This window comes from Eimeria acervulina, genomic scaffold (assembly GCF_000499425.1).
Source record: "Eimeria acervulina Houghton genomic scaffold, Eah_scaff65, whole genome shotgun sequence".
Lineage (NCBI taxonomy): Eukaryota > Apicomplexa > Conoidasida > Eucoccidiorida > Eimeriidae > Eimeria > Eimeria acervulina.
Window position 1 is genome coordinate 70,395 of NW_013549673.1, and position 20,654 is coordinate 91,048.

At 51.1% G+C, this 20,654-nt stretch overlaps 3 protein-coding genes across 3 annotated transcripts; 1 reads left to right on the top strand and 2 right to left on the bottom strand.

Moving 5' to 3' along the window:
* Nucleotides 1-30: 30 nt before the first annotated feature.
* EAH_00011980 (ATP-dependent RNA helicase, putative) lies at nt 31-2,361 on the bottom strand (the record flags this gene model as incomplete). Its single annotated transcript, XM_013394769.1, has 3 exons — nt 31-182; nt 644-725; nt 1,009-2,361. 3 exons carry the CDS (start codon nt 2,359-2,361, stop codon nt 31-33), a joined length of 1,587 nt encoding a protein of 528 aa, XP_013250223.1.
* A 5,094-nt stretch (nt 2,362-7,455) lies between these two features.
* EAH_00011990 (AFG3 ATPase family protein, putative) lies at nt 7,456-15,539 on the bottom strand (the record flags this gene model as incomplete). The annotated part of the gene is made up of 18 exons (XM_013394770.1): nt 7,456-8,058; nt 8,232-8,309; nt 8,758-8,909; nt 9,167-9,337; nt 9,601-9,745; nt 10,282-10,308; nt 10,683-10,766; nt 11,019-11,128; nt 11,761-11,904; nt 12,054-12,180; nt 12,385-12,527; nt 12,644-12,671; nt 12,792-12,867; nt 13,038-13,189; nt 13,346-13,741; nt 13,850-14,636; nt 15,145-15,212; nt 15,510-15,539. 18 exons carry the CDS (start codon nt 15,537-15,539, stop codon nt 7,456-7,458), a joined length of 3,321 nt encoding a protein of 1,106 aa, XP_013250224.1.
* Nucleotides 15,540-17,926: 2,387 nt separating this feature from the next.
* On the top strand, nt 17,927-18,403 carry EAH_00012000 (hypothetical protein; the record flags this gene model as incomplete). Its single annotated transcript, XM_013394771.1, has 2 exons — nt 17,927-18,104; nt 18,240-18,403. The coding sequence occupies 2 exons, from the start codon at nt 17,927-17,929 to the stop codon at nt 18,401-18,403; spliced, it is 342 nt and encodes a 113-aa protein (XP_013250225.1).
* Nucleotides 18,404-20,654: the final 2,251 nt, after the last annotated feature.

Genomic DNA, 20,654 nt, shown 5'->3' on the forward strand with positions numbered 1-20,654 from the left:
TATATATATATATATATATATACGCCCGCTTTATGTTTTGCTTCTCCGTTCAGTTCTCAGCCTTCTGTACTCCCTCTGTGCTATTTCGTAAACTTCAGCCTTTTGGTTGAAGCCGTTGGCCCGAAGCTTTTCCGCCGCTTTTACCTCCGCAGACAACACATCTCGCACTACCCGAGCCAAACCTGTGCGCAAGAGCATGCAGAGGGTGGTGCTAAATAAAGTTGCGCATAATACGCTTCTGAGCAGCTGCACAGCCAGACCAGGTGTGGACTTGTGGAGCGCACTAACACGCGGAGCAATCCTGAAAGTAATACAACCAGTGCGTTATATGTGGATCCACCAATAATGCCAAGCGCCCTTGAAGACGATGCATTACTTCGTACGCATCACGCGCCGTATGCTACAAATGCTGCGAGTTGTTTGTGCTATAAAATACAGACAGGTATACGTGGGGCAGAATGCAAGGTAATACACATATTATTTGCTGTTTTCATTGTGCATACACCAGATGTACATGCTCTAGCCGATGCCTTTTTCAGTAATACTACAAATTTGCACTTAGAGATACTAACTACGGATGACTCCCTTTCCGTGTGCAACAAGAAAACTAAGCGCATTTGCCAATGCTGTCTGAAACACAGACCCAGGGGAGGAAGCGGCTGCTCTTCAAGGCGACGGCCGATGTAAGACTCCACGCGGTGTACCGGTGCAACATCTGTTGGGTCCTATGTAGCAAAAACACACGCGAAACCATACGGAGCACACACATAAGAAGAATTTTCCAGAATACGTGAATTCGAAATCGGCATTTGACGCACATGGAAGCATATGGCCTCTGCTGAGGATGAAGCGACAGTTCCATAGAAAACGGAGAACGCCCCACAGCCCGACGAAGATACAAGAAGAACCATATTGTAAAGTTGCTTGGGAGCACCAAAGATGCTCGCATTTGGATTCACGGGGGGCCCTTAGCCGTCGTAACTGCTACACGCATATCCAAGAACTCACAACAAATGTTATGGCCAACCCTTTTCTTCCCGCCCTGGCAGTTCTGCCAACTCGGTGTACGTACACCTCCGGCTCCTTCGGAGGCTGAAGATTTACTACGAAGTCTAAGTTGGGGAGGTCCAGTCCTCGAGCTGCCACATCTGTTGCTACCAATATTCGTTTGTGCTGGCTTCGAAATGCTTTTAGAGCAGCAACCCGTTGGTGCTGGTGTAGCAACGAATGAATGCAAACGCAGTCCACCCCCAGCTGTTGCAAAGCCGTCGCAAGCTGCTGTGTCTTCCTCACAGAACCACTAAATATGATGCCCCTTTGCGAAGCAAATGGCTCCTGCTGCAGCAGATGTAGTACATATACCCCGCGCATTGCAGCCGGAACAAATATATACCTGTGCTGCAGCAAGGGCGGACATTTTGCTGCTTTTTCAGGCAGCAGCAGGGGCATTCGGGAATCGCCGAATTGTTGCTGCAGCTGTAGCAACGCGGGGCTGGTGCTGGCAGAGAGCAGCAGCGTCTGTCTCCCAGCTGAAGACGCCGGCAGCGACGACAGCAGCAAACGCAAATCAGGGCCAAACTCTTCATTCAAAAGCCGATCAGCTTCGTCTAGTACTAAACAATCGACTGCCTGCAACCGCTCGTGAATCGGTCCTCGTGACCAGCGAGGAGGCACCTTAGCACTGCCTGCGACGTCACAGCTCCTGTGGCTGGTATTATTGGCGCTGTTGTCCTCATGTTTATTGCCGGATGCGTCTAGCGTTGCTGATGCTGCTGCTGCTTCGGCTGCTGCAAGGCCTCTCTCACGATGCAGCAAGTCTGACAGCCGCCCCGGGGTGGCGAGAACGACGTGTGGAGCTTGCTGCTGCAGCGCCTCTGCCTCGAGCATCATGTCTCTTCCTCCCGTAACCTCGACCCACCTAAGACCTAGATGCTGTCCGTACACACCAAACTGCTCTCCTACTTGAGAGACAAGTTCGCGCGCCGGTAGCAGCACGATAGACATAAACGTGTGTCCCATCCCCTGTTGGATACGCTGGAGCAACGGCAATAAATAGCAAAGAGTTTTGCCAGTACCAGTGGGGGCTATGGCGCAGAAGTCATGGCCGGAAAGGCCCAAAGGCAGAGAGCAGCGTTGAACCGGTGTTGGCTCCAACAGGGAAAGGTGGTGTAAAACGGAGCAAAGGGAGGCACACACGCCAAGTGAGCTAAAGGTGACATCTTCAGCGTCCCGTCCTAAGCGTGCTCCTTGTGGTTCCCGTTGGAGAGTCTCCATTTGCACTTGCTGATGCTGCTGCTGTTCCTCTCGGGATGCTGCAGAAACTTCATCTTTGGATCCTAGTGGAGTTTTCTTCGAGTCCATAGCCTCCTTTGCCCGTGCCCCATTCAACGGACTCGCTGCCCCAGTAAAGACATCAGAAACACCCAAAGACTCACTATGAACTACTTTTACCTTACGTTTCGAGTGCCTAAGGGCCCCCACTGCCGTCGCAGAGACTTGGGGCCGAAGGCGCCTCGAGAGGGTCATGGAGTACGCCAACAAGGAATAAAAACTAAAAAAATACCGAGTGCAGGGGCAGTACGGCTGTAGAAAGAACAGAAAATGTAGTTGGAGTAATGTATCCAGTGAAAGTGGGGAAGGCAAGTGCCCGATTCGAGCAGCAGGAGTCGGCAAAAGCTGAGTTGTTACCGAATTGAGGCGTCTAGCTTGAGATTAATAACGCTCTCAGGCACAGCATTTTGATATTTGCAAATTGTAATTCATAATATTTGCCTGGCATTCCTGACTATTGGGCTGGAGTTGCCTAGGGTTGCCTCGGGACCCTTTGGCTTTTTGAGCCGCCTTGGGGGGCCTCCGGTGGAGAATGTATTAGCACAACTACGCTCGCCACTAGGCGTCCTGGAGTTTCGTGATACGCACCATTGAAAGGCGTAAGAAATACTCTATATATACACGCGTAGTGGTGTGCCAATTCACACCCAGTTATGTGAATGCACTGGATTGCGTACCAAACGTTTTCAAGGGTTTTTTGGATGTGCGTCCGTTGCGGAGGCAAATTAACCACTGGTGGCTCAGCGCTGGTTAAATGCTACGGGCGATTGTATGCTTATTTGGCTAGCGCTCGTAGAGGCTGCGCTCGTAATAGAAGCCTCTTCTCCCAATCGGCTTGCAATAGCCAATAGACACACCCGTTCGATGCGTTCATGCACTTTCAACAGGGCCTCCCAGCAGTAGATTAGGCAGTCAAGCCTTGTCCGCGCAGAACGAGACTTTGAAATTTGAAGAGCACTTTGTTCATACTAACTGCAGTCAAGGCAGTACAAACCTGGCGTCTGCGCGCACATCAGGGCTCCACATTAATACGCCATATAGGTTTATAGCACGTGTTGCTGATACCTATTTCATCAATATGCCATCTGCAGTGGTTATGACGGAGCGAAGCGCTCCCCGCAGTACAAATGGCGGAGCAGTGTCCAAGATTAGTAGCCTCTGGTCGATAGAAGAAGGTAGATTAAGAGAACACAGCAAAATGGATCCGTAACTTCGGGAAAAGGATTGGTTCTGAGGGCTGGGTGTATAGCGCCATGTAAGGCTCCACAGGCCTTTCAAGTACAACAAAAGGAGCGCCAGCTGTTTGTACTCCATTGAACTGCAGCTTCCTGCGCACTCCAGTTGGCACCATTAGTGACCCCTTCTTAATCCATCCTTGTGAAGTGTCTGAGCTTCTAATTCCAGCAGAGCAGCCCCTGACTGCTGTACGTGATTCTACTTGTACGAAGATGGCTGACGTTTCAGCGTCACCTGCTCAAGACAGAGTTCAATGAATCCGACTTTCTGGCAAGTGTCAGAGTCATGCAGCCGCTCTATAGCCACCAGACTGTGCTCAGCTCATCAGTTGTAGCCTCGTCCGCTTAGTGCGTCGTCTGCGTTCACTGCGTCTTCGTAAAATTCAGTTCTTCGCCTTCTTCAACCCCAGAGGATGCCCAGACGATGCCATCACCTTCACAATATGGTAATGCGCCCGAAAACATTACAACTGCAGAACCACAGGAACAGAATGCTCAGGCTGCCGCGGTCGTATCCTTTGCGAAGGTTGCTGCGTAGTATGTAGCTGGGTTATCCAACAACCTCTATTCGCATTCCGCTTGTCACATCAGCACCATTGCTTGTCATTCCCCTGCCTTTTTTCGTAGTTCATCTCCGCGGCTTCCTCCAGACTTAGGTGGCATTGTTCGTACGAGGCTTCCATTCGTGTGTGGCGGGAAGGACAGGCGTGTTCTCCTTCAGTACTTCGCTGAAACAGCTGTAAAATTCTCAATGGCCTGGGTGGCAGCTAACACCATATTATGCTCGGAGTTACTCCGCCTAACATCTCAGCTTCCCGACACCGAGGGAGGCGAAGGGCTTGTAGCTCCTTGGAAGAAAAAATTAGCACTGGAATTCACAAGTAATAAGGTCCAGCTGTGCTGCTGAACTGCAAAGTTTTGCAAGTTTGCCGTTGTCCTTTGGTTGAATATGCTCCTACGCCGGCGTATTCTGCAGTCATCTGACATTCTTGCTTGGGCTTCGAATAAGAGCGTTTGCAGGTATTCTTGCGGTTTATCCCTGGCATCCTGTAGGAAAGTGTCCTTTATCACATATAGATGGGTTTGGAATGGCGGTAAACTGTACCAATGGTTTTTTGCAAGGTCTCGTTGCCTGCGTCGCGCGCATGAGTTATTATGGGGCCCAGCTGAGCTAGGTACTTGCTCGCCTCCAGCATGCTTTACAGGATCACAGTAGGCATCGAATATGCCTCAAATCCTCATGCGTCTTCAGATAGGTAGTTTTCGTGAAGTTCGGATACGCTCGCGCACTGCTGTCGAATTTTGATTTGGTGAGCACTCACACTCCTCCTGCGTGGCGCTGCATTTGTTGCACCAGCTCCACTGGAGAGGGGCAGAAGTTCTTAGGAGTGCTGCTGAACCGGAAGCGGCAAGTGAGTCACTCCTAGCGTCAGCTTGTGACGCAGCGCCACAACACATCTGAACATCGCAAGTGCCCCTCGATGCCCAAGTGATTCGTTTACGTGTGCCAGGGCTCTGGGTTTTCAGTATCTCGCTGTGGCATGGGAAGATTGCCACTGTTTTCGCCGCACCTTGAGGAGAGCAAGTGCATGGCAGAACCTGCGCACAGGGTTGTCCGCACCTGCAATCCCGAGGACACTCTGGAGTGTGTGTAGTATGGCATCCTGAGAAAGCGGAACTGCTTTTCCTTGGAGATTTCGTAGATTACAGGCGTCATCCGCCTGTGTGACGCGTGTCAGTTGTGCCTTCACCTAGGACACCTGCCCGCATCACTCAGAATAAATTGTTGGACTAGTTCAACGCTTCTTCGACAGTGTAGCTGCATGAGCCTCTGTCGAATTAGTGGAGTCCACGCAGTTATACGGCGTTCAGTGCAAATGTCTGCCCAACATGTTCTGGGTCTTTCTTTGCTCCTACAAGATCGTCGTACGACGACAAAAGTCATGTATATTTCGGCGTGTAGCAAAGGATCGTCTCCATTTGAGCCTTAAGGGTACCCATCTTTTTCTTCCTGGCCTTTGCTGCAGTGTATACCTTCTGCCCGCCGAGGTCTTTGTGAAGACTCCGTTCTATATTGCCATTGTTAGAGTCGTACTGCGGGCGCGCGGACGCTTGCCGACTTGTAGTGCGGTGTTATTAAGATCGTCCTATGCATCAGTTCTCTTGTTCCTAAATTTTAATGGCGGCAATCATTCACATTTAGTCAAGCAGACGTATGGTGGCATGTAGTTGTGCCGCCATCTGTGATAATGCTTGTGAGATGCTCACTAAGAAGTGCATGCGCTGGCTCGCGATGTTGGGAAAGGCGGCTAAAATAGCCGGCAAAAAGAGTCAGACCCCGAAACAGAATATACCTGGCAGTACCGCCTGCGGGTTTTGGCTTGTCGACTATCTTGAGGGGGCTGCGGAGAGGCTACTGTTGGTGGGACCCTGCTGGACTCCTGTCTGTTAAGCGCCGTTGTAGTGAGCAGTTAGAAGGGGCGAAGTAACTCTGAGCCGCACGAATACTGCAAACAAGAATTTGATAACGACACCCTCACGAAATTCAACGAACACAAAACCGAAAGACTTTTAGAGGTGGCGTGCCGAAGCTGACGAGAGCCGTGGGCAACCCACAGACGCGAGACTATCCCTCAAGAAACTTACGTGAAATGCGCGTTGTCAGTTATATCAGTTGTATGGTGCCACGCAGGATTCGCGATTTTGGTGGACGCAGGACCTACACAACGCAGCAGACTGCGCAGTCATGAAGAAACGGATGAAGCGGACTGCTACACTTGCCGTCGTAACTTCAAACCCTGTAAAAAAGAATCTTTCCGTATGCGTGCAAATAAATATCCCATTTCCAGAGGAGCTGGAAACACGAGGTGGAATTATTCCCCAACCTTGTGCCAGCCGTAAGTTCGGGCATACATCATCCGTATGAAGTTTGCGCCACCAACGCGTCTTTGTTCTTAATTACTGTAACGACGATTTGCTCCCAGGAACCAAGTAAAGTGCAAAAAAGTAAGAACCTTAATAATCAATCATGCGAAAGCAGCTACTCCCCCCTCTTCCCTCCAAGCTCTACGTCTCAGGCACTTAGCACTGAATGGATGGGAGACGAAGCCAGCCTGGGCAGCCTTGCAACACCCCCCAGTGCAGAATACTTGCTCATAAAGGCTAAACGTCCTCTACAATATGTTGGGGCAAACGGATTAATTTCACTGTTTCTGCTATCCGTCTGCGTCCCTGTCTCCTAACTGCACGCCTAAGCCACATGTGCTCTTACAGTGCTTGCCTCGAGTACGCTGCACGCAAAAGGAAGAATTGAGGGGCCTCAGAACTCCCTGTCTAAGCATCTGGTTGGGCCATATAAACGGCACCCGACCACTTGCAGCTGAAACCACTGCACGCTGAGAACAGCGGCGCTTGCCCGTGTACGCGAAGCATCAGACGTACTGAAAATATTTTGATAGTTGCAGTGTGTCTATTGTTTCCTTTGCTTGTATATATTCTTGCCCCAGCCGCTTTGACCTATCCACTGTGGTGGGCTATTCGACTCGCCGAGGCGCTCATTTGAAAGTTCCACAAAATCCAACGAGGCAGAACCCCAGACACACAGGTTGACGGCTTCAGGGGAAATACCGATGCAAATACACAACTCCAAAACCATCTTGTTAAATAAAATACGAGCAGCCAAGTAGTTACGGCATTCCAACAGCCAAGCGCCAGCAGCTTTGCCGCAGCGGCTGAATCCTCAAACAATCTGCCTACATACTAACGACTGCAGGCGTTGCCGCTTCCGCTGCTGTAGCAGCAACGCTTCCCATCAGTGGTGCTGCAGCACCTCCTGGTACTGTTACAATACATGGTGAGAATGGTGTTACAACAAATACTGCCGTGTATCTCATTGTGTGTGGACCAAGTCGGTCTTTTTGGCTGCAGCTGAAGGTGTTGGGGTGTCAGGTTTGAGGTTTTTCCGCAGCAACTCAGGCAGGCAAGAATCGTCATCTCCCCCAAACAGTTTTCTTCTCGGTCCGCGCTTTGAGTTGTTCCCATTTCTATCATCATCATCATCATCATTATCATCATCATCATCATCAGCAGCATTGCCTTTGCCATTCCTTTTTTTCTTGCCCTTTCCACCATTCTTTCCAGCGTCAGTAGGTTCTTTGTCGTCACCATTAGACCCTTCTGTGTCCTTGATACTCTGTTTCCGTTGCTGCATGCTGTGTCCGTCTGCTGCAGCGTCCTTGTCGCTAGTGCTGCCCTTTTCATCGCGGACGTTTCTATCTCCACTGATTGCTGTCGGGATTCTCCTGAGGTCCCCGGAAGCCCTTTCCACACCGGGCTCTTCCTGCCCCACAGTATTCACCTTCGTAGGGAGAGCGTTTATGTATGCAGCCAGTTGAGCATCGGGCGGGAACGGCCTTGTGCCCAAGCAATCCTGGAGATCCGCAAATGTTAGAGTCTCCTTCTCAAGAAGCAACGCACTCAAGGCATTCATTTCCTGGTTAAAATTTGCACATACACACGCTCAGATTCGCTTCGCGTACGCACTCACGACACGGTGGGAAGAACAGACGCGGGCACAAACCTGGCAAAAGATATAAGACGCAGCAAACTCAGCAACACAACAAAACCAAACTCTGTGCATTCCTTGAAGACACAGCAGGTCCTTGCCTTTTCTTTTTCCTTTAGGAGAGCCTTCACTCGCTCGTACTGATTGCTAATCAAATTGCGAACTTCATCATCCACAAGCTGCACACATAAACAAGTGTGGGATGCATGTGCGTTTCCACTCGTTAATAAACTTTGCGGTGTTCAGAGCTTGTTACGAGGAGGACGGTATGGCTGAATCTACTGACACGTTCAATACATCTGCGTATGCTCACATCACCCTACATATACACACGTATACGAAAATACAGGTGTTCAACGAACCTACAAGACACAGAAAAAGGTATAGGGACCCAACCAAAGAGCTGCACAGTAAACCGTTTTAACTCGGCGCAGCAGCCCATACACCCACGCAACCAAGCAAGCAAACACATGCACACACTCCGAGACCTAAATATACAAGCTCTGCGCAACATAGGTATAAACTTTCCTGTCCACAAGAAAAACTTATGTAAACAAAGCCGCGGTTTTCTCATTACGCGTATCTTGTAGTATGCCAGCGATAGCTGAGATGCTTCCGTGGGCTCACCTGCGCTGTGGCATCTGAGAAAAGCTGATAAGGATCCTGCGGGCTTTGTCGAGTTCGCTTCAAGTTGACCAAGCCGATTTTCGGGTTCATTCCTAGTTGCATAATTATTAAACGGGCAAGGTGAGTAGCCTTTTCAATGTCATCAACGGCACCTAGGAATAGAAGGCGTGAAGAGAAACATGACAAAAGCTTTGGACTCAGCAGACGCGTTTTACCAGCACGGTGTAGCTTTTGAATTAATGATGAGACGAGCCAGTACAGTCAATCAAAGACCCGCAGGTTGTCACTTGAGGTTTGTTGCTGAGTTACAGCCTCGTGTAGCATTCTCCTCGGCACAGCGTCAACCAACATTTCAGAGGAAGCCCAAGCGAGGATGCCCTATGACATCTCCAAGCCCCTCTCGTCTCACCGCTGGATATGCATCCCATAAAAAGCTCCTCAGCCGCTCTCCCAGCAAGACAGACGGCAATCCTGTCTAAGAGGGCATCCTTCTCATAAAGCTCCACTGGAGGCGGCATCTGCTGACTAAATCCCATGGCTCCGCTGTCTCTGGGGATGACCGTCAACTTGAGCACTACGTCTACTCAAGAGCAGAAAAACAAAAGCCTGCAAGCTTCACGCGAATTGACGCGCACTCAGATACGCCCATGCACTCTTGTGGAAGGGAAGAGATAGGCGAAAAGAACATAGCTGATGTAGCAAACGCGGAAGAAACGCCTACGGAGACAGATATTTGTTATGAACAAGAAAATGCTTGCCCAAACGAAGGCTACCAAAGATGATGAACAGACAAAAATACAAGAGTGCGTGGATGTGTGCAGATAATGGCTGAAGCATTGATACCCATGCAAGCCAGCGCAGGTGCATCACTGAGAAGGGAAGCCAAAAAAAGTACAGGATGTTCCAAAGACCCCACCCCACCTGCGTGCTTCAAGAACCATCCAGCCACAGCGTGTCCTGCCTCGTGAAGTGCAATCGTCTTTTTCTGCTTTTCTGACATGAGATTTTTAGTGTTGGAGGGTAAACCCGCGATAATCCGCTCAACGGCCAACTCAAAATCCTGCGCCCAAATACTTGACCTATATCCATATTTACAAACCTAGGCATTTTCTATTTGACGGTGCATGCCATTCTGTCTGCCTGTCTTGCTGCAGTATTCGTATCTCATGCTTGGAATTGTGCAGTTATGGTGGGCAATCTGTACCCGCTGCTCAATGCCTCGTTTTGTTCGCCTCCTCGCTGCGTATATTGCCGCCTCATTGCAGATATTTGCGATATCGGCGCCAACCTTAACAGGAAAAACTCACGTGCCAATCTTAATGTGCAAAGAAAAGCAAAACGGCCAATGAAATGGAAGACAAATAGAATACGCATGAAGAAATCAGGCAAGACTGCGATAATGAACCGTACACAAACGCCGAATCTAAACAAATCCAAACACCGAGGTGATCATTTGCGTCTCCGCAAAATACGCCAGACAAATATGTACATATCTACTTTGACAGTATATGTACACAGCCACGCACACACGGGCAGATGGGTGCACGGATACTGATCAACATAAAGTACACTCTAAGAGACTTCCCTGCTGCGGACCTGGATCTGCACGTTAAGTATACCAATTCGAATATGCAAGACGTGGCCAGCGTCCATCCATGTACATGCACCCTTATGCGTGAAGCAGACAGACGCGGAGACGGGCACAAAAACATAGAGAAACGGCCGAACAGACAGACAACGAAAGACATGGATGAAAAGGAATGAACGATGACGACCGTATGAGGGAGGGACTGCAGGAAAAAGACGAGACGAATAAGGGACACGGAGAATGAGACAGGGGACCAGCGAGAAACAGCACCAAAAGCAAGGAAGCTTGCGGAAACAGAAAGGAGACCGCCAACGAAACGAATGAAAACAGTACTTACCATGCCCGGAGTGAGTGCAGCCATTCTCTCCGCAAGCGCATTTGCATCGACCCTAGGAGACAACCTTAACGGCTGGAGGTGGACCTGTGAAGGCAGGAAACAAAAGAAGAAATCCTTTCCCAATGAAATAATTTCCGCTCTCCATGCGACTCCCCTCCTGCGCTTGACCTGTTTGTTAACGTTGCAAGAATTCGAGACGAGCCAGCCTGCGATTCCCCCTGTTTGTCTGTTTTTCGCAGTTGCAGTAATTCCTTCTTTCCATGAAAAAAAAAGAGAAAGACACAGAAACACCGAACGAGAACGAATTCCGAAGCGACAAAGTGGTATGCTACGCACCTTAAATATCTCTGCCCTCTCCTTAACGTCTGGCCTGTTGATAACCACCCTACGATCGAACCGTCCAGCTCGCTTCAGTGCGGCATCTAGAAGGTCCTCTCTATTTGTGCCTGTCGGAAATATAAAAGGGACCAAGGAATACCATGGCTTGCCTCACTTTCTTTTACTGACGCTCAAAGAAAAGAACCAGCGGAAAACACGTTCATGTGCAAGGCAGGTGCTTGCCCGTGCAACGAAGGGGAAATGGTGTTCAGTGCAGCCCCAGCATTGCACTGGACACGCCTACAAACTTCATTCTAGGCGCCTGTCCATGTTGGTGTAACGATGCACTTTGGTGTACGCACAACACAGAAATGGATATAGCTGAGCGTGCCACTGCATTCATAAAGGTGCATGCAATCGTATTTATTGGCATATTAATGCATACGCGCATGCATCCACATACACTTGCAGGAAGTGCACGCGTGCTAGAGGGTATCAATGCATACGCCTTGCAGCGACTTCCCATTTGCACAAGTGTAAAGACGCATTGCTCTCATCACTGATTTCGCACCAGACAGGATATGCATGTCTACAGCGATATTCACAGACTAGTGGGGAGACGAATCAAAAGCCATCGGGTCCATCAGCCTCCATAACACCTGTGCACTGTAGGAGATAAATATATAAACGCCCACAAAACCCCACTACAAATGCACATCTGTAGTGTGCACTTGTGGCAAAAACAAGACCTGTCAATTACCTGCCAAGACGACAACCGACTCATGCGGTGAAAAACCATCCATCTCCACAAGCAGCTGATTCAGGGTTTGTTCCCTTTCGCTATTCGCGAACTGCGTGCTGCGGCTGGCACCGACGCTATCTATTTCGTCTATCCATATGATGGCTGCAAACGGCATACCCACACAGAAACAAACGGAAAGCCTGCGGCAACAATATGGCTCTGCATGCTTGAGGCGATCTCCAGCATCAGGCTACAGCTACACAAATGAGAGGCCAAAAACCTTTATCCTAATCCCTGAACCGTAAACGAACAAGGCGCTGCCTTCCTGGCTTCATCAAAAAGTTCCCGGACTCTCGATGCTCCAACTCCCACAAACAACTCGACGAAATCCGAGCCGCTAATGGAAAAAAATGGAACTCCAGCCTCTCCTGCAACTGCCTATGCACCCCAAAAAGCAACAGGAATAAAAGCAACACAGCACAATCGAACAAAGAATTTCAAAGAACGAAAAATCCACTCGACACTCCTCGGCGAGCAAGACACCTTTTAAGACAAGACACCTTTTAAGCTTCAACCCTACATTTCCTTGACAACGGCAACCATCTACGAGCTGCTCAGTCCAGTGGTAAGTGGCTTGCTTGCCTTAGCGAGCAACGTTTTGCCGGTACCAGGGGGTCCAACTAATAAAGCTCCCTTCGGCAGCTTCGCACCCATTTTCTGAAATGCTGCGGGGTTTTTGAGGAAGGAAACAAACTCTGTAATTTCTCGCTTGGCCTCATGCAAACCTGAGTGGCAAGTTCCATCAAGCAACTCAAACATGCGTGCACCTCAGTGCTCCCTGCACTCTAACTCCCCCTACATAACCTTGGCCATCCTGAATGCTCTTGGACTAGCCACGTACCCGCAACGTCAGCGAAACGAACTTTCACCTGCCCACAAAGACCCGCATTACACTTCACTGCACAGGCCTTAACTGAACCTCAGAGCCCCAAACCCTCTCCCGAACCCAAAGTTCGGAGGCCCCGACCCCCCGACTGGTGGCCACTTACTGTGTCTGGCTTAATGCGAGCTCTCTTAGAGCTACTATTGCCCAACAGACGGTTCAGACCGCTTGCACTCCCGCCTCTGCAGAGGAAACGCTACACCCTAAGCCCTAAACCATGGAACGGTGATAAAGAGCTGGTAGCCTTTACACTATTTGTCAGCACGGTCCTTTAGCTAGCATTCTGCTCCTCCCCGTAGTATATACTTTTGCTTTGTATCAAGAAACATATGTCATAGGGTTTGTTTTGTACCGGTTGACAGCTCCTCCCATAAGGAAATCTCTGGCTATGGTGGCCATGATTAAAAAGAAGAACGCGGAGGCGAGCAAATCCCCAAGACTAAAATTCCATCCCTCTTCGACGTAAATAGGGAGAAAGTCTTTCGGGTGTATTCCGAGCGACGCCTGGTAGCAACAGTACCAGCAGTAGCACAGGCCGCAGCAGCAGGGCCAAAACATACGGCAACAGCCGCAGTAAGGAACATCATAAGAACGCAGCACCAATGCATTCCCTGGAAGCCCGTAGGAGCGAAAAAACTCAGGGTTGGGGCTCTAGTTCACCTGGAAGTGCTCCATTTTTTCAATGAAGCTTTCGGGTGTAAGGCCCGTCTTGAACCTGACAATCTGTTTCTTAGGCAGCATGTCCGTCAGCTTGGGCTGCTGCAGTGGCGGTAGCGACGAAAACTGGTGTTGCTGCTGAAGGTGCTGCTGCATACTGTAAGGCTGTTGTTGCTGCTGGTATGGCGGCATGGCCATTGCCTCCTGCAACTGCAGCTGTTGTTGCATTTGCTGCTGCTGCTGCGTGTACAGCACCATTTGATACTGCATTTGCTGCTCCATCGCCTGCAGCTGTTCTGGTGTCGGGGAAGCTCTTACAATAGCAGTGCATCGGCCCCTCTCCCCAACAACAACGACCTTCTCTACCAAGCCTCGAGCGACATACAAACTAAGAAACTCCTGCAAAGCCACGCAAACAACCAGCATGCATAGTAGGACTAGTGTTGCACCCGCAACAGCAGCAGAAACATGATGGGCTCAAGTAGGCGAAGCGTTCTCAGAACCAACCTGCAGTGACAGCTGAGGCTCCACGACTCTCGACAGCAACGACAAAGCAAAAACCCAGATGCCCAACCAGATGCACATACGCAGCAGCAGATGCTGCAGGGCCCCGCCGGTTAGAGGAACAAATGGCAGCCGGCCGCTGCCGTTGTTGTTACTGCTGCTACTGCCTTCTCTCCGTTTCAAGGCATCCTTAGGATAAAAAGCTTCGAACCCCAGGGGCACCCGCCTTGTGCTATTTCCAGGGGCTGCTGACTTTCCTGGACCACGAGGACCCCTGGTGCTGTTCCCTCCGCCATCGTTTCCAGTGCTGCTGGTACTGTTAATTCCCTTGTTGCTACTACTCTTGCCACTGTCTTCCCCTTTGCTGTTGCGGTCGCCTGCGTTGGCGTTTCCATCAGGCTGCCCGCTGCTGCCGCTACTAGTGCTGCTATCTTCATGCGATTCTCCCTGCGTACCGCGACTGCTGAGAGCAAATAGGTCTCGAGAGAAAAGTTGCAGCAGTGCGCTTGCTGCTGGGTGCTGGCCTGCTGCGGCTGCAGCTGTATGCAGCTGCCGCAGCAGGAGTGAGAGCACGGCGTTCAAGACGTTGGCAGGAAGTTCAGCTGCTGAAAGCAGCGAATGTTCTGTCACCTTATGCAACAGCTGCCGCATCCCATATTGTTGTTGCTGGTGGAGCAGCAATTCGCGTTGAAGAGCTACCTTCACCTGTTGGTGCCGTTGCTGCAGCTCTTGCGCTTGCTGCTGCTGCAACAGCCAAATGTTCTGTTGTCGTAGCCCTTCGTGAGCATCACTGCATGGTAAAGTGAATGCGTAAACACTTTGTTCTGCCACAGTCCTCTTGCTCCTGCTGGGGCTGTTGCTAATAAGCAACCTACCATTGCAGGTATGGAAGGAGGTAGTGAAGCGAGGCAGTAGCCGCTGCCCCTGCTGCTGTTGAAGCTCACGCCGTTGCCACACCTGTGCATAAATGGAACTACGAGGAGTTCCTACTGTTGTTTTTACTGCGGCTGCAGCCGCTGCTGCAGCTGCTGTTGCTGCCTCGGCCTCAGCGATTTGGGTCCAGCGTGTGCGCCAAGACGGCTGCAGGAATTGTTCAGAATACAAGGTACGGCACACCACAGAAGTTGTTGAAAAACCCTCAGGAAAACGCAAGACGGGTCGTGCGCCTCGCTGCAGCAGCAGCAAATGTGCTGCTGCTGCCTGCATGCCGGCTCCGCTGTAGCTTCTGAAGCCAGTGCACGCAGCAACTATAAGCGCGCCAGGGTGCTCCTTCCACTGATGCCCCCAGTGATGCTCACATGTGACAACGGCCCCTTACGGGTAACAGCTCCTGCCAGCCTAGCTCACGCGCCGGCCGCTGCTCGTGCTGTCTCAAGCGGTACAACGCCACCCCTCAAGGGTACGCTACTCCTACTCGATATGCCCCACAACGAGAAAGAATATCCGACTTAAGGATGCAACAACCAGAACAGCCCTATATGCCGGTCATCGAGAGCACCAGCAGGAGCAGCCAGCAGCGGCACCAGCAACCAACCTTCGGTGTCTGTCAGCAGCAACAAAGGTACCCTGGCCCCCAATAAATAGAGGATTTCTCAGAAAATGAGTGTTGGCGCAATTACTACTACTGTTACACTGAAGTTAGTGGCTGAAGGCTACAGTTGACCGAAGAACCTGGGGACTGAGGGGCTGCCATTTGCGGCTACTGGAAGCCAAACTCCTCTCGTGTAAAGGATGCGCCTCAGCCGCGAACAGTAGGTTGGTCCAATTAGCTGATTTTGCAGTGCATCTACAGTCTACTATGGCAGAAAAGAATGGCATTTTCCCCTCTTCAGCACGACTAACTGCCATGCAAATCTGCCGAGACAGTACGTCTGTGTGTAGAGTCGGTTCATCAGTTGCAACACTCCCGCAGAAGGAATTCTGCAGTCTTTTTTGGCAATAGCTGTGCTTTTGTATAACTCACTTACGGTGCTTTTGTGCAACTCATCTGCGGTGCTTTTGTACAACACAGCTACGGTGCTTTTTTTTACAACGCACTTGGTGTACCCTTCAGCCTGCTGTGCACCTTTCGAGCAGGGCTTGACTCGTGTTTGGGGAGCATGTGCCCTGTCTGAAGCTGGTACGTGTATTTCAAGTTGAGTGCAGGCCTGCTACCGCGGGCCAAGCTACTGTTGAGCAATACAGTGTTAGTGCGCGCTTCAAGGGGGGGCGTAGACACACGTGGATCTGGTGTTGTCTTGCAGAGGGAGTTGCAGTAAGGTGCGTTCCCACGCTTGTCAGGTTGCCTGCCCTCCGCACCAGCTCCAGGCTTTTGGGGTGCTGTTCCCAGGAGGCTAGAGGAGAAGTTAGCTGCATTCTGGGGAGTCGGAGGTTAGCCCTTTCCTTCTAGCGCAACCCACAGTGGCCCTCGTGTAAGACCAAGGAGTCTTGCCATAGTTCATCGTGTTGTGTTGTTCTTTGGCCGCGGGCGCAAGCAGGGAACACCGTACCTACGGCTGGAGGGCCTGGTACATAGCATACTTGGTGGGGACGGCACTTTGCGAAGGGGAGCCGTCGAAAATTTTCCCCAGGACCACTGGGGGAAGTTGTTCCGGTTTCCTCCTTCTGCATAGTGGTGCTTTGTCAGGGGTTTCCCTCTGCTGCTATCGAGGCGAGCAACAGCTGGGCGCTTCGTCACATTGAAAAGAGCGCACACCATCGCACCCAAGCAAAACATCTTTTGAGCGGGGAGGATTAATGAATGCGTGCGCCTTTGCTGACCGTCCAGATATGGCAGGCACCGCCATGAGGCCCCAGCATCGCTATGCACGTCATATCTGGACACATGTGAAAGTTCCTTGGTTCTGTGGAGTTTTTCCTCCGCGTCCAAAGTGAACCGGAAAAGCTACAGGTGCTGTTGCCACGTTCGGCCCGTAGTTGAGAGAACTCCGCGAAGCGGCGAGAAGAGTTTTTCCTTGCTTGACTTTCACAGCGGCAAAACCTCCTGAGTGAGTAAATTAAGCTTCTAGGTCGATCATGGATACTTCTATAGAGGTTTCCCACCCCGCCACCCTAGAAGAATCCACGGGTAGGGAAAGTGGGCAGTTACGTCTTAGCTGGGTCGGATGTCTCTTCGTCAGCATTACTGTGCTCAATTCTAAGGAAAATTATGGTTGGTCCAGAGGATTTAGAGTGAGACGCCCCGCCAAGTTCCAGCATAGCTCGGGCGTCTCAGCGCACTGCCGTGTTCGAGTTGGTGGCGCCCCGGGCCCGAGCTCGAGTACAAAAATGCAGAAGATGGCGAGGCACTTCCTCCAGGGAACCTTGGTCCAACTCACGCGGCAGCCATATTCCCACTCCCCGTTTCGCACGGGAAATGGGAATGTTAATAGAACGGTTCCACATGAGGGTTGCAGGTCGAGGCGCGGGAGCTGGAGGCTCCCTAATCAAGGAGCATTGCCCCACACCATTAGAAGCCATTGAGATGCTGTCATTCTGAACAGTCCTAGTTGTGGGCATGCTACTGCAGCTGCATCCCTTGTGTATGCGTGCAGGGGTGACCTGCGAGGGTCTGCACGGACGAGCTGAACCCCTGTAAGCTCATGCTCATCCGAGTCTATTTCGAGGCTTAGGTGTGGGAATGGGTTGGCGCTCCTTCCCCTGCTAGAGCAGCGAGGTCACGGCCTGATCAATACTTCAAGGATTGGTTGCCGCGTGAGTTGGACCTAGGTTTCCTGGACGAAGTGTCTCGCCATCTGTTGCGTTTTTGTAGTCGCATTTTTCCATTCCTAAGCAGCACTCCTTCACCGAGCGCCGGGTGCTGGGCGACTTTCTGGAGTGCGACTATCCGCGCCCCTTGGCTCTGTGGACCCGGTACGTCTTGGCTTCCCCTGTTGCATCATGTGAAGTGGAATGTGGGTTCTATCAAGCGCATGCGCGTATCTGAAGCGTACAGAAAGTTCCTGGGATTGCGATGCGGCTCACGGTGGTTTCGATCTCGACGGTTGTCTCAGGGATTTATCAACGTTGGTTTCGATGTCGACGGCTGTCCCAAGGATTTATCAACGGTCCGGCTATTTCACTCGGTTCATGTTCAGGCTCATGCCGCAAGATCCGCGGTTTTTCCGTTGCACGGATGACGTCTTTGGCTTCCACATGACTGCCGAGGAGCTCAGCCATGTTCTGAAGGATGCTGGGCTCCCAGTCAAAGTTGCCAAGATAGTTGATTCTTCTGGCGGACGAGTTCCTGCAGTAGGAGTGAACATCTCGCCTGCAAGCGGTGAGTGTGTTATTGCACCTCGTTGCAGGTAGGTACTGCGGACGCAGGACGTAATGCGCTCTTTCAACCAGCGCCTCTCCAAACGGAACATTTTTTTGGCCGGGTTCATTCAGTTTCTTGCTCCTTTCATTCCAGCTGCCGCTTTCCTATGCGAGCTATACCCCGCTACGTGCAACAAGGAAAGGGAAGAATGGGCAGACTGGTCACCACCGTTCGAGTTACCGTGGCCATTCCGTTTGCCAGTCCCGCTCTTTACGTCTACTCTGACACTTCCGAAGAAGGATGCGATCTTGCTGTAACGGCCGGCCACTCTCCCTGCTTTCAACTAGCGTGAGTTCGTGACACTCCATCTTGGAGGGAGGCAGTTGGTGTAAAGTGGGAATTGAAACGATTGGCGTGGGCTGAGAGGCGCTTAGAAGGTGTCTCAGCAATATGTTGGTATACGGATAATTTGCCAGTAGTTCAAGGACTAACCAATAAAAGGTTTAGTGCTTAGGCTCCTGCTGATAGGCTTGCCTTGCAGCAAGCCGGGCAGTATGTGCATGGTGCTGGAGACCCAGCTGATCCGGCCTCACGCCTACTTTCTACTAACAACACGCATGCCCTGCTCCGGACGAAATACCTGTCTTTCTTTCGGACGGGATCCCATGATACCTAAAAAAATCATAAGAAACGCAAAAGACTCCCCTTCCAACTAGGCATCGCACCACGCCGCATGTCGCACCACTCGTGTGAGTGTGCTGGCACGGATGCGATGGCTACCTCGCTTCCGGAGTTCCCTCACCTATTTTATTAGCAGGCTAGTCAAGAGAATAGCGGCTTGATGTAAGCAAGGGTGCCACTTTTCTGGAACACATCCGGAGAATGGAAGCCTTCCGGCGTGCGCCGCAGTGCATCTCTATTCCCAGGTAGTCAAGAAAAAAGTGCCCTGCCAGAAGAAAATGTAAAAAATGGAAGGTGTTGATAGGCCGCTACATCGAGAAATATGAGTCGTTTGTCGTTGGTGAACAAAAGTCCAACGGTGGAGTCAGAGCTTTGATATCGAGGATTCATACATAGGGCCTGTTCTTTACAGGGACGCGATCAGCTATGCAGTAGGGAGAGAGTCGAAGGGCAAGCGGGCGGGATACGTTTAAATGGTGGAACACAACAACGAGGATGAAACGGCAGTTCCACCTCCCTTGCGGAAACTGATTGGGGTACTGGGCCCATGAGTGTTGAGTCAGTTCTCTCAATGCCAACCTATTGGTGCTGCCCCAGTTCTTTTTGGTGCTGCTGCAGCTCCTGTGCTCCAGCTGCAAACTCCGGCGGCTTGTTTGTTGTGGCTGTGGAGCGATTTGCGGGAACCGCTCCCATCCAAGAGGCAGCCAGGAATGCCTTTGAAAAGACGGAAAATGACGAAGAAGGAGAAGATAAGAGGGAACGAACTGAGAAAGCGTATGCGACCACCAGCAGCAAGCAAAGCTGGGATGAAAGGACAGCCCAGTGCAGCACAGCAGCAGCTTTATTCAGAGCTGATATTTGCACACTGCGAGCAGCCACTAATCTTTTTAACCAGAATTTCTGCAAAATGCATGTTAGAATCGAGGCGAGGCAAGAACCGCAAGCTGCATTGCCACAGAGACAAGCCGCATGATCAAAAACGGAAAAGCTCTGGCGCGCCTCCCTAGCGTTTTTCTCTTCCTCCTGCTGCTCCCCTCCTGGTTCAGCTGTTCATGTCAATCTTATTGCCCTTTGTATTGATACTATTATTGCTGCTGCTGCCACCGCTAAATATTTATCAAACGCGCGCACGTTGGGCTGCAGGTAGGGGGCTCCGCATGTTTACCCATGGCCGGGCCTACAGGATCTGGTGCAGCTGGGTGAGGACCTGTTGTTGCTGTTGGTGTTGCTGATGAACGCTTGGCGCTAGCAGTGGCTTGCCACTGGTCATTGTGGCGTCCTTTGCCGAGCGCCTAGGTTCCTGTCGGTTGGAGCATGCATCACAACCGAAACAGAAATATGAAAGGTCCACCGCTGCCCAAAAGGTGGGGGCCTCAAGATAAAAGGAAGGTTGCCATGAGCGACGCCGATCTAGACGCAGGCAGAGGAAGGTACGTCGCGTACAGCGTCGAAATTTTTGGCTCCAGAAGGAAAAGATGTACAAAGATGTAGGCCCGTCGACCGACACAACAACACAAAGGTTTCTACGTGTCAACTCTACGCTGCGCTGTCCATGCCACCGCCTGTAGTGGCAGCTGCTGAGCCAAGGACGACGGACTGGTGCAAGGGAGATGTGTGCCGATTCCCCTATAGGTTGTGTAGTGAACAGCTGGCCTATGCTGTCACTACGATAGACCCCTAGGTTAGGCAGACTATGTGCACACACTATATCCAGACACCAAAATCTATGATTCTCGCTGCAACAACCAATAAACACAATTGACAATCAAATATATGATTGATTTCCTATTACTGTTCGGAAAGAAAACCCAGAATAATAGAACTGATGCCCGACCCTCGCCGAGGGCGTGGGCCAGGGTCACAGCAACAGCCTCGCACCCAGCCCCA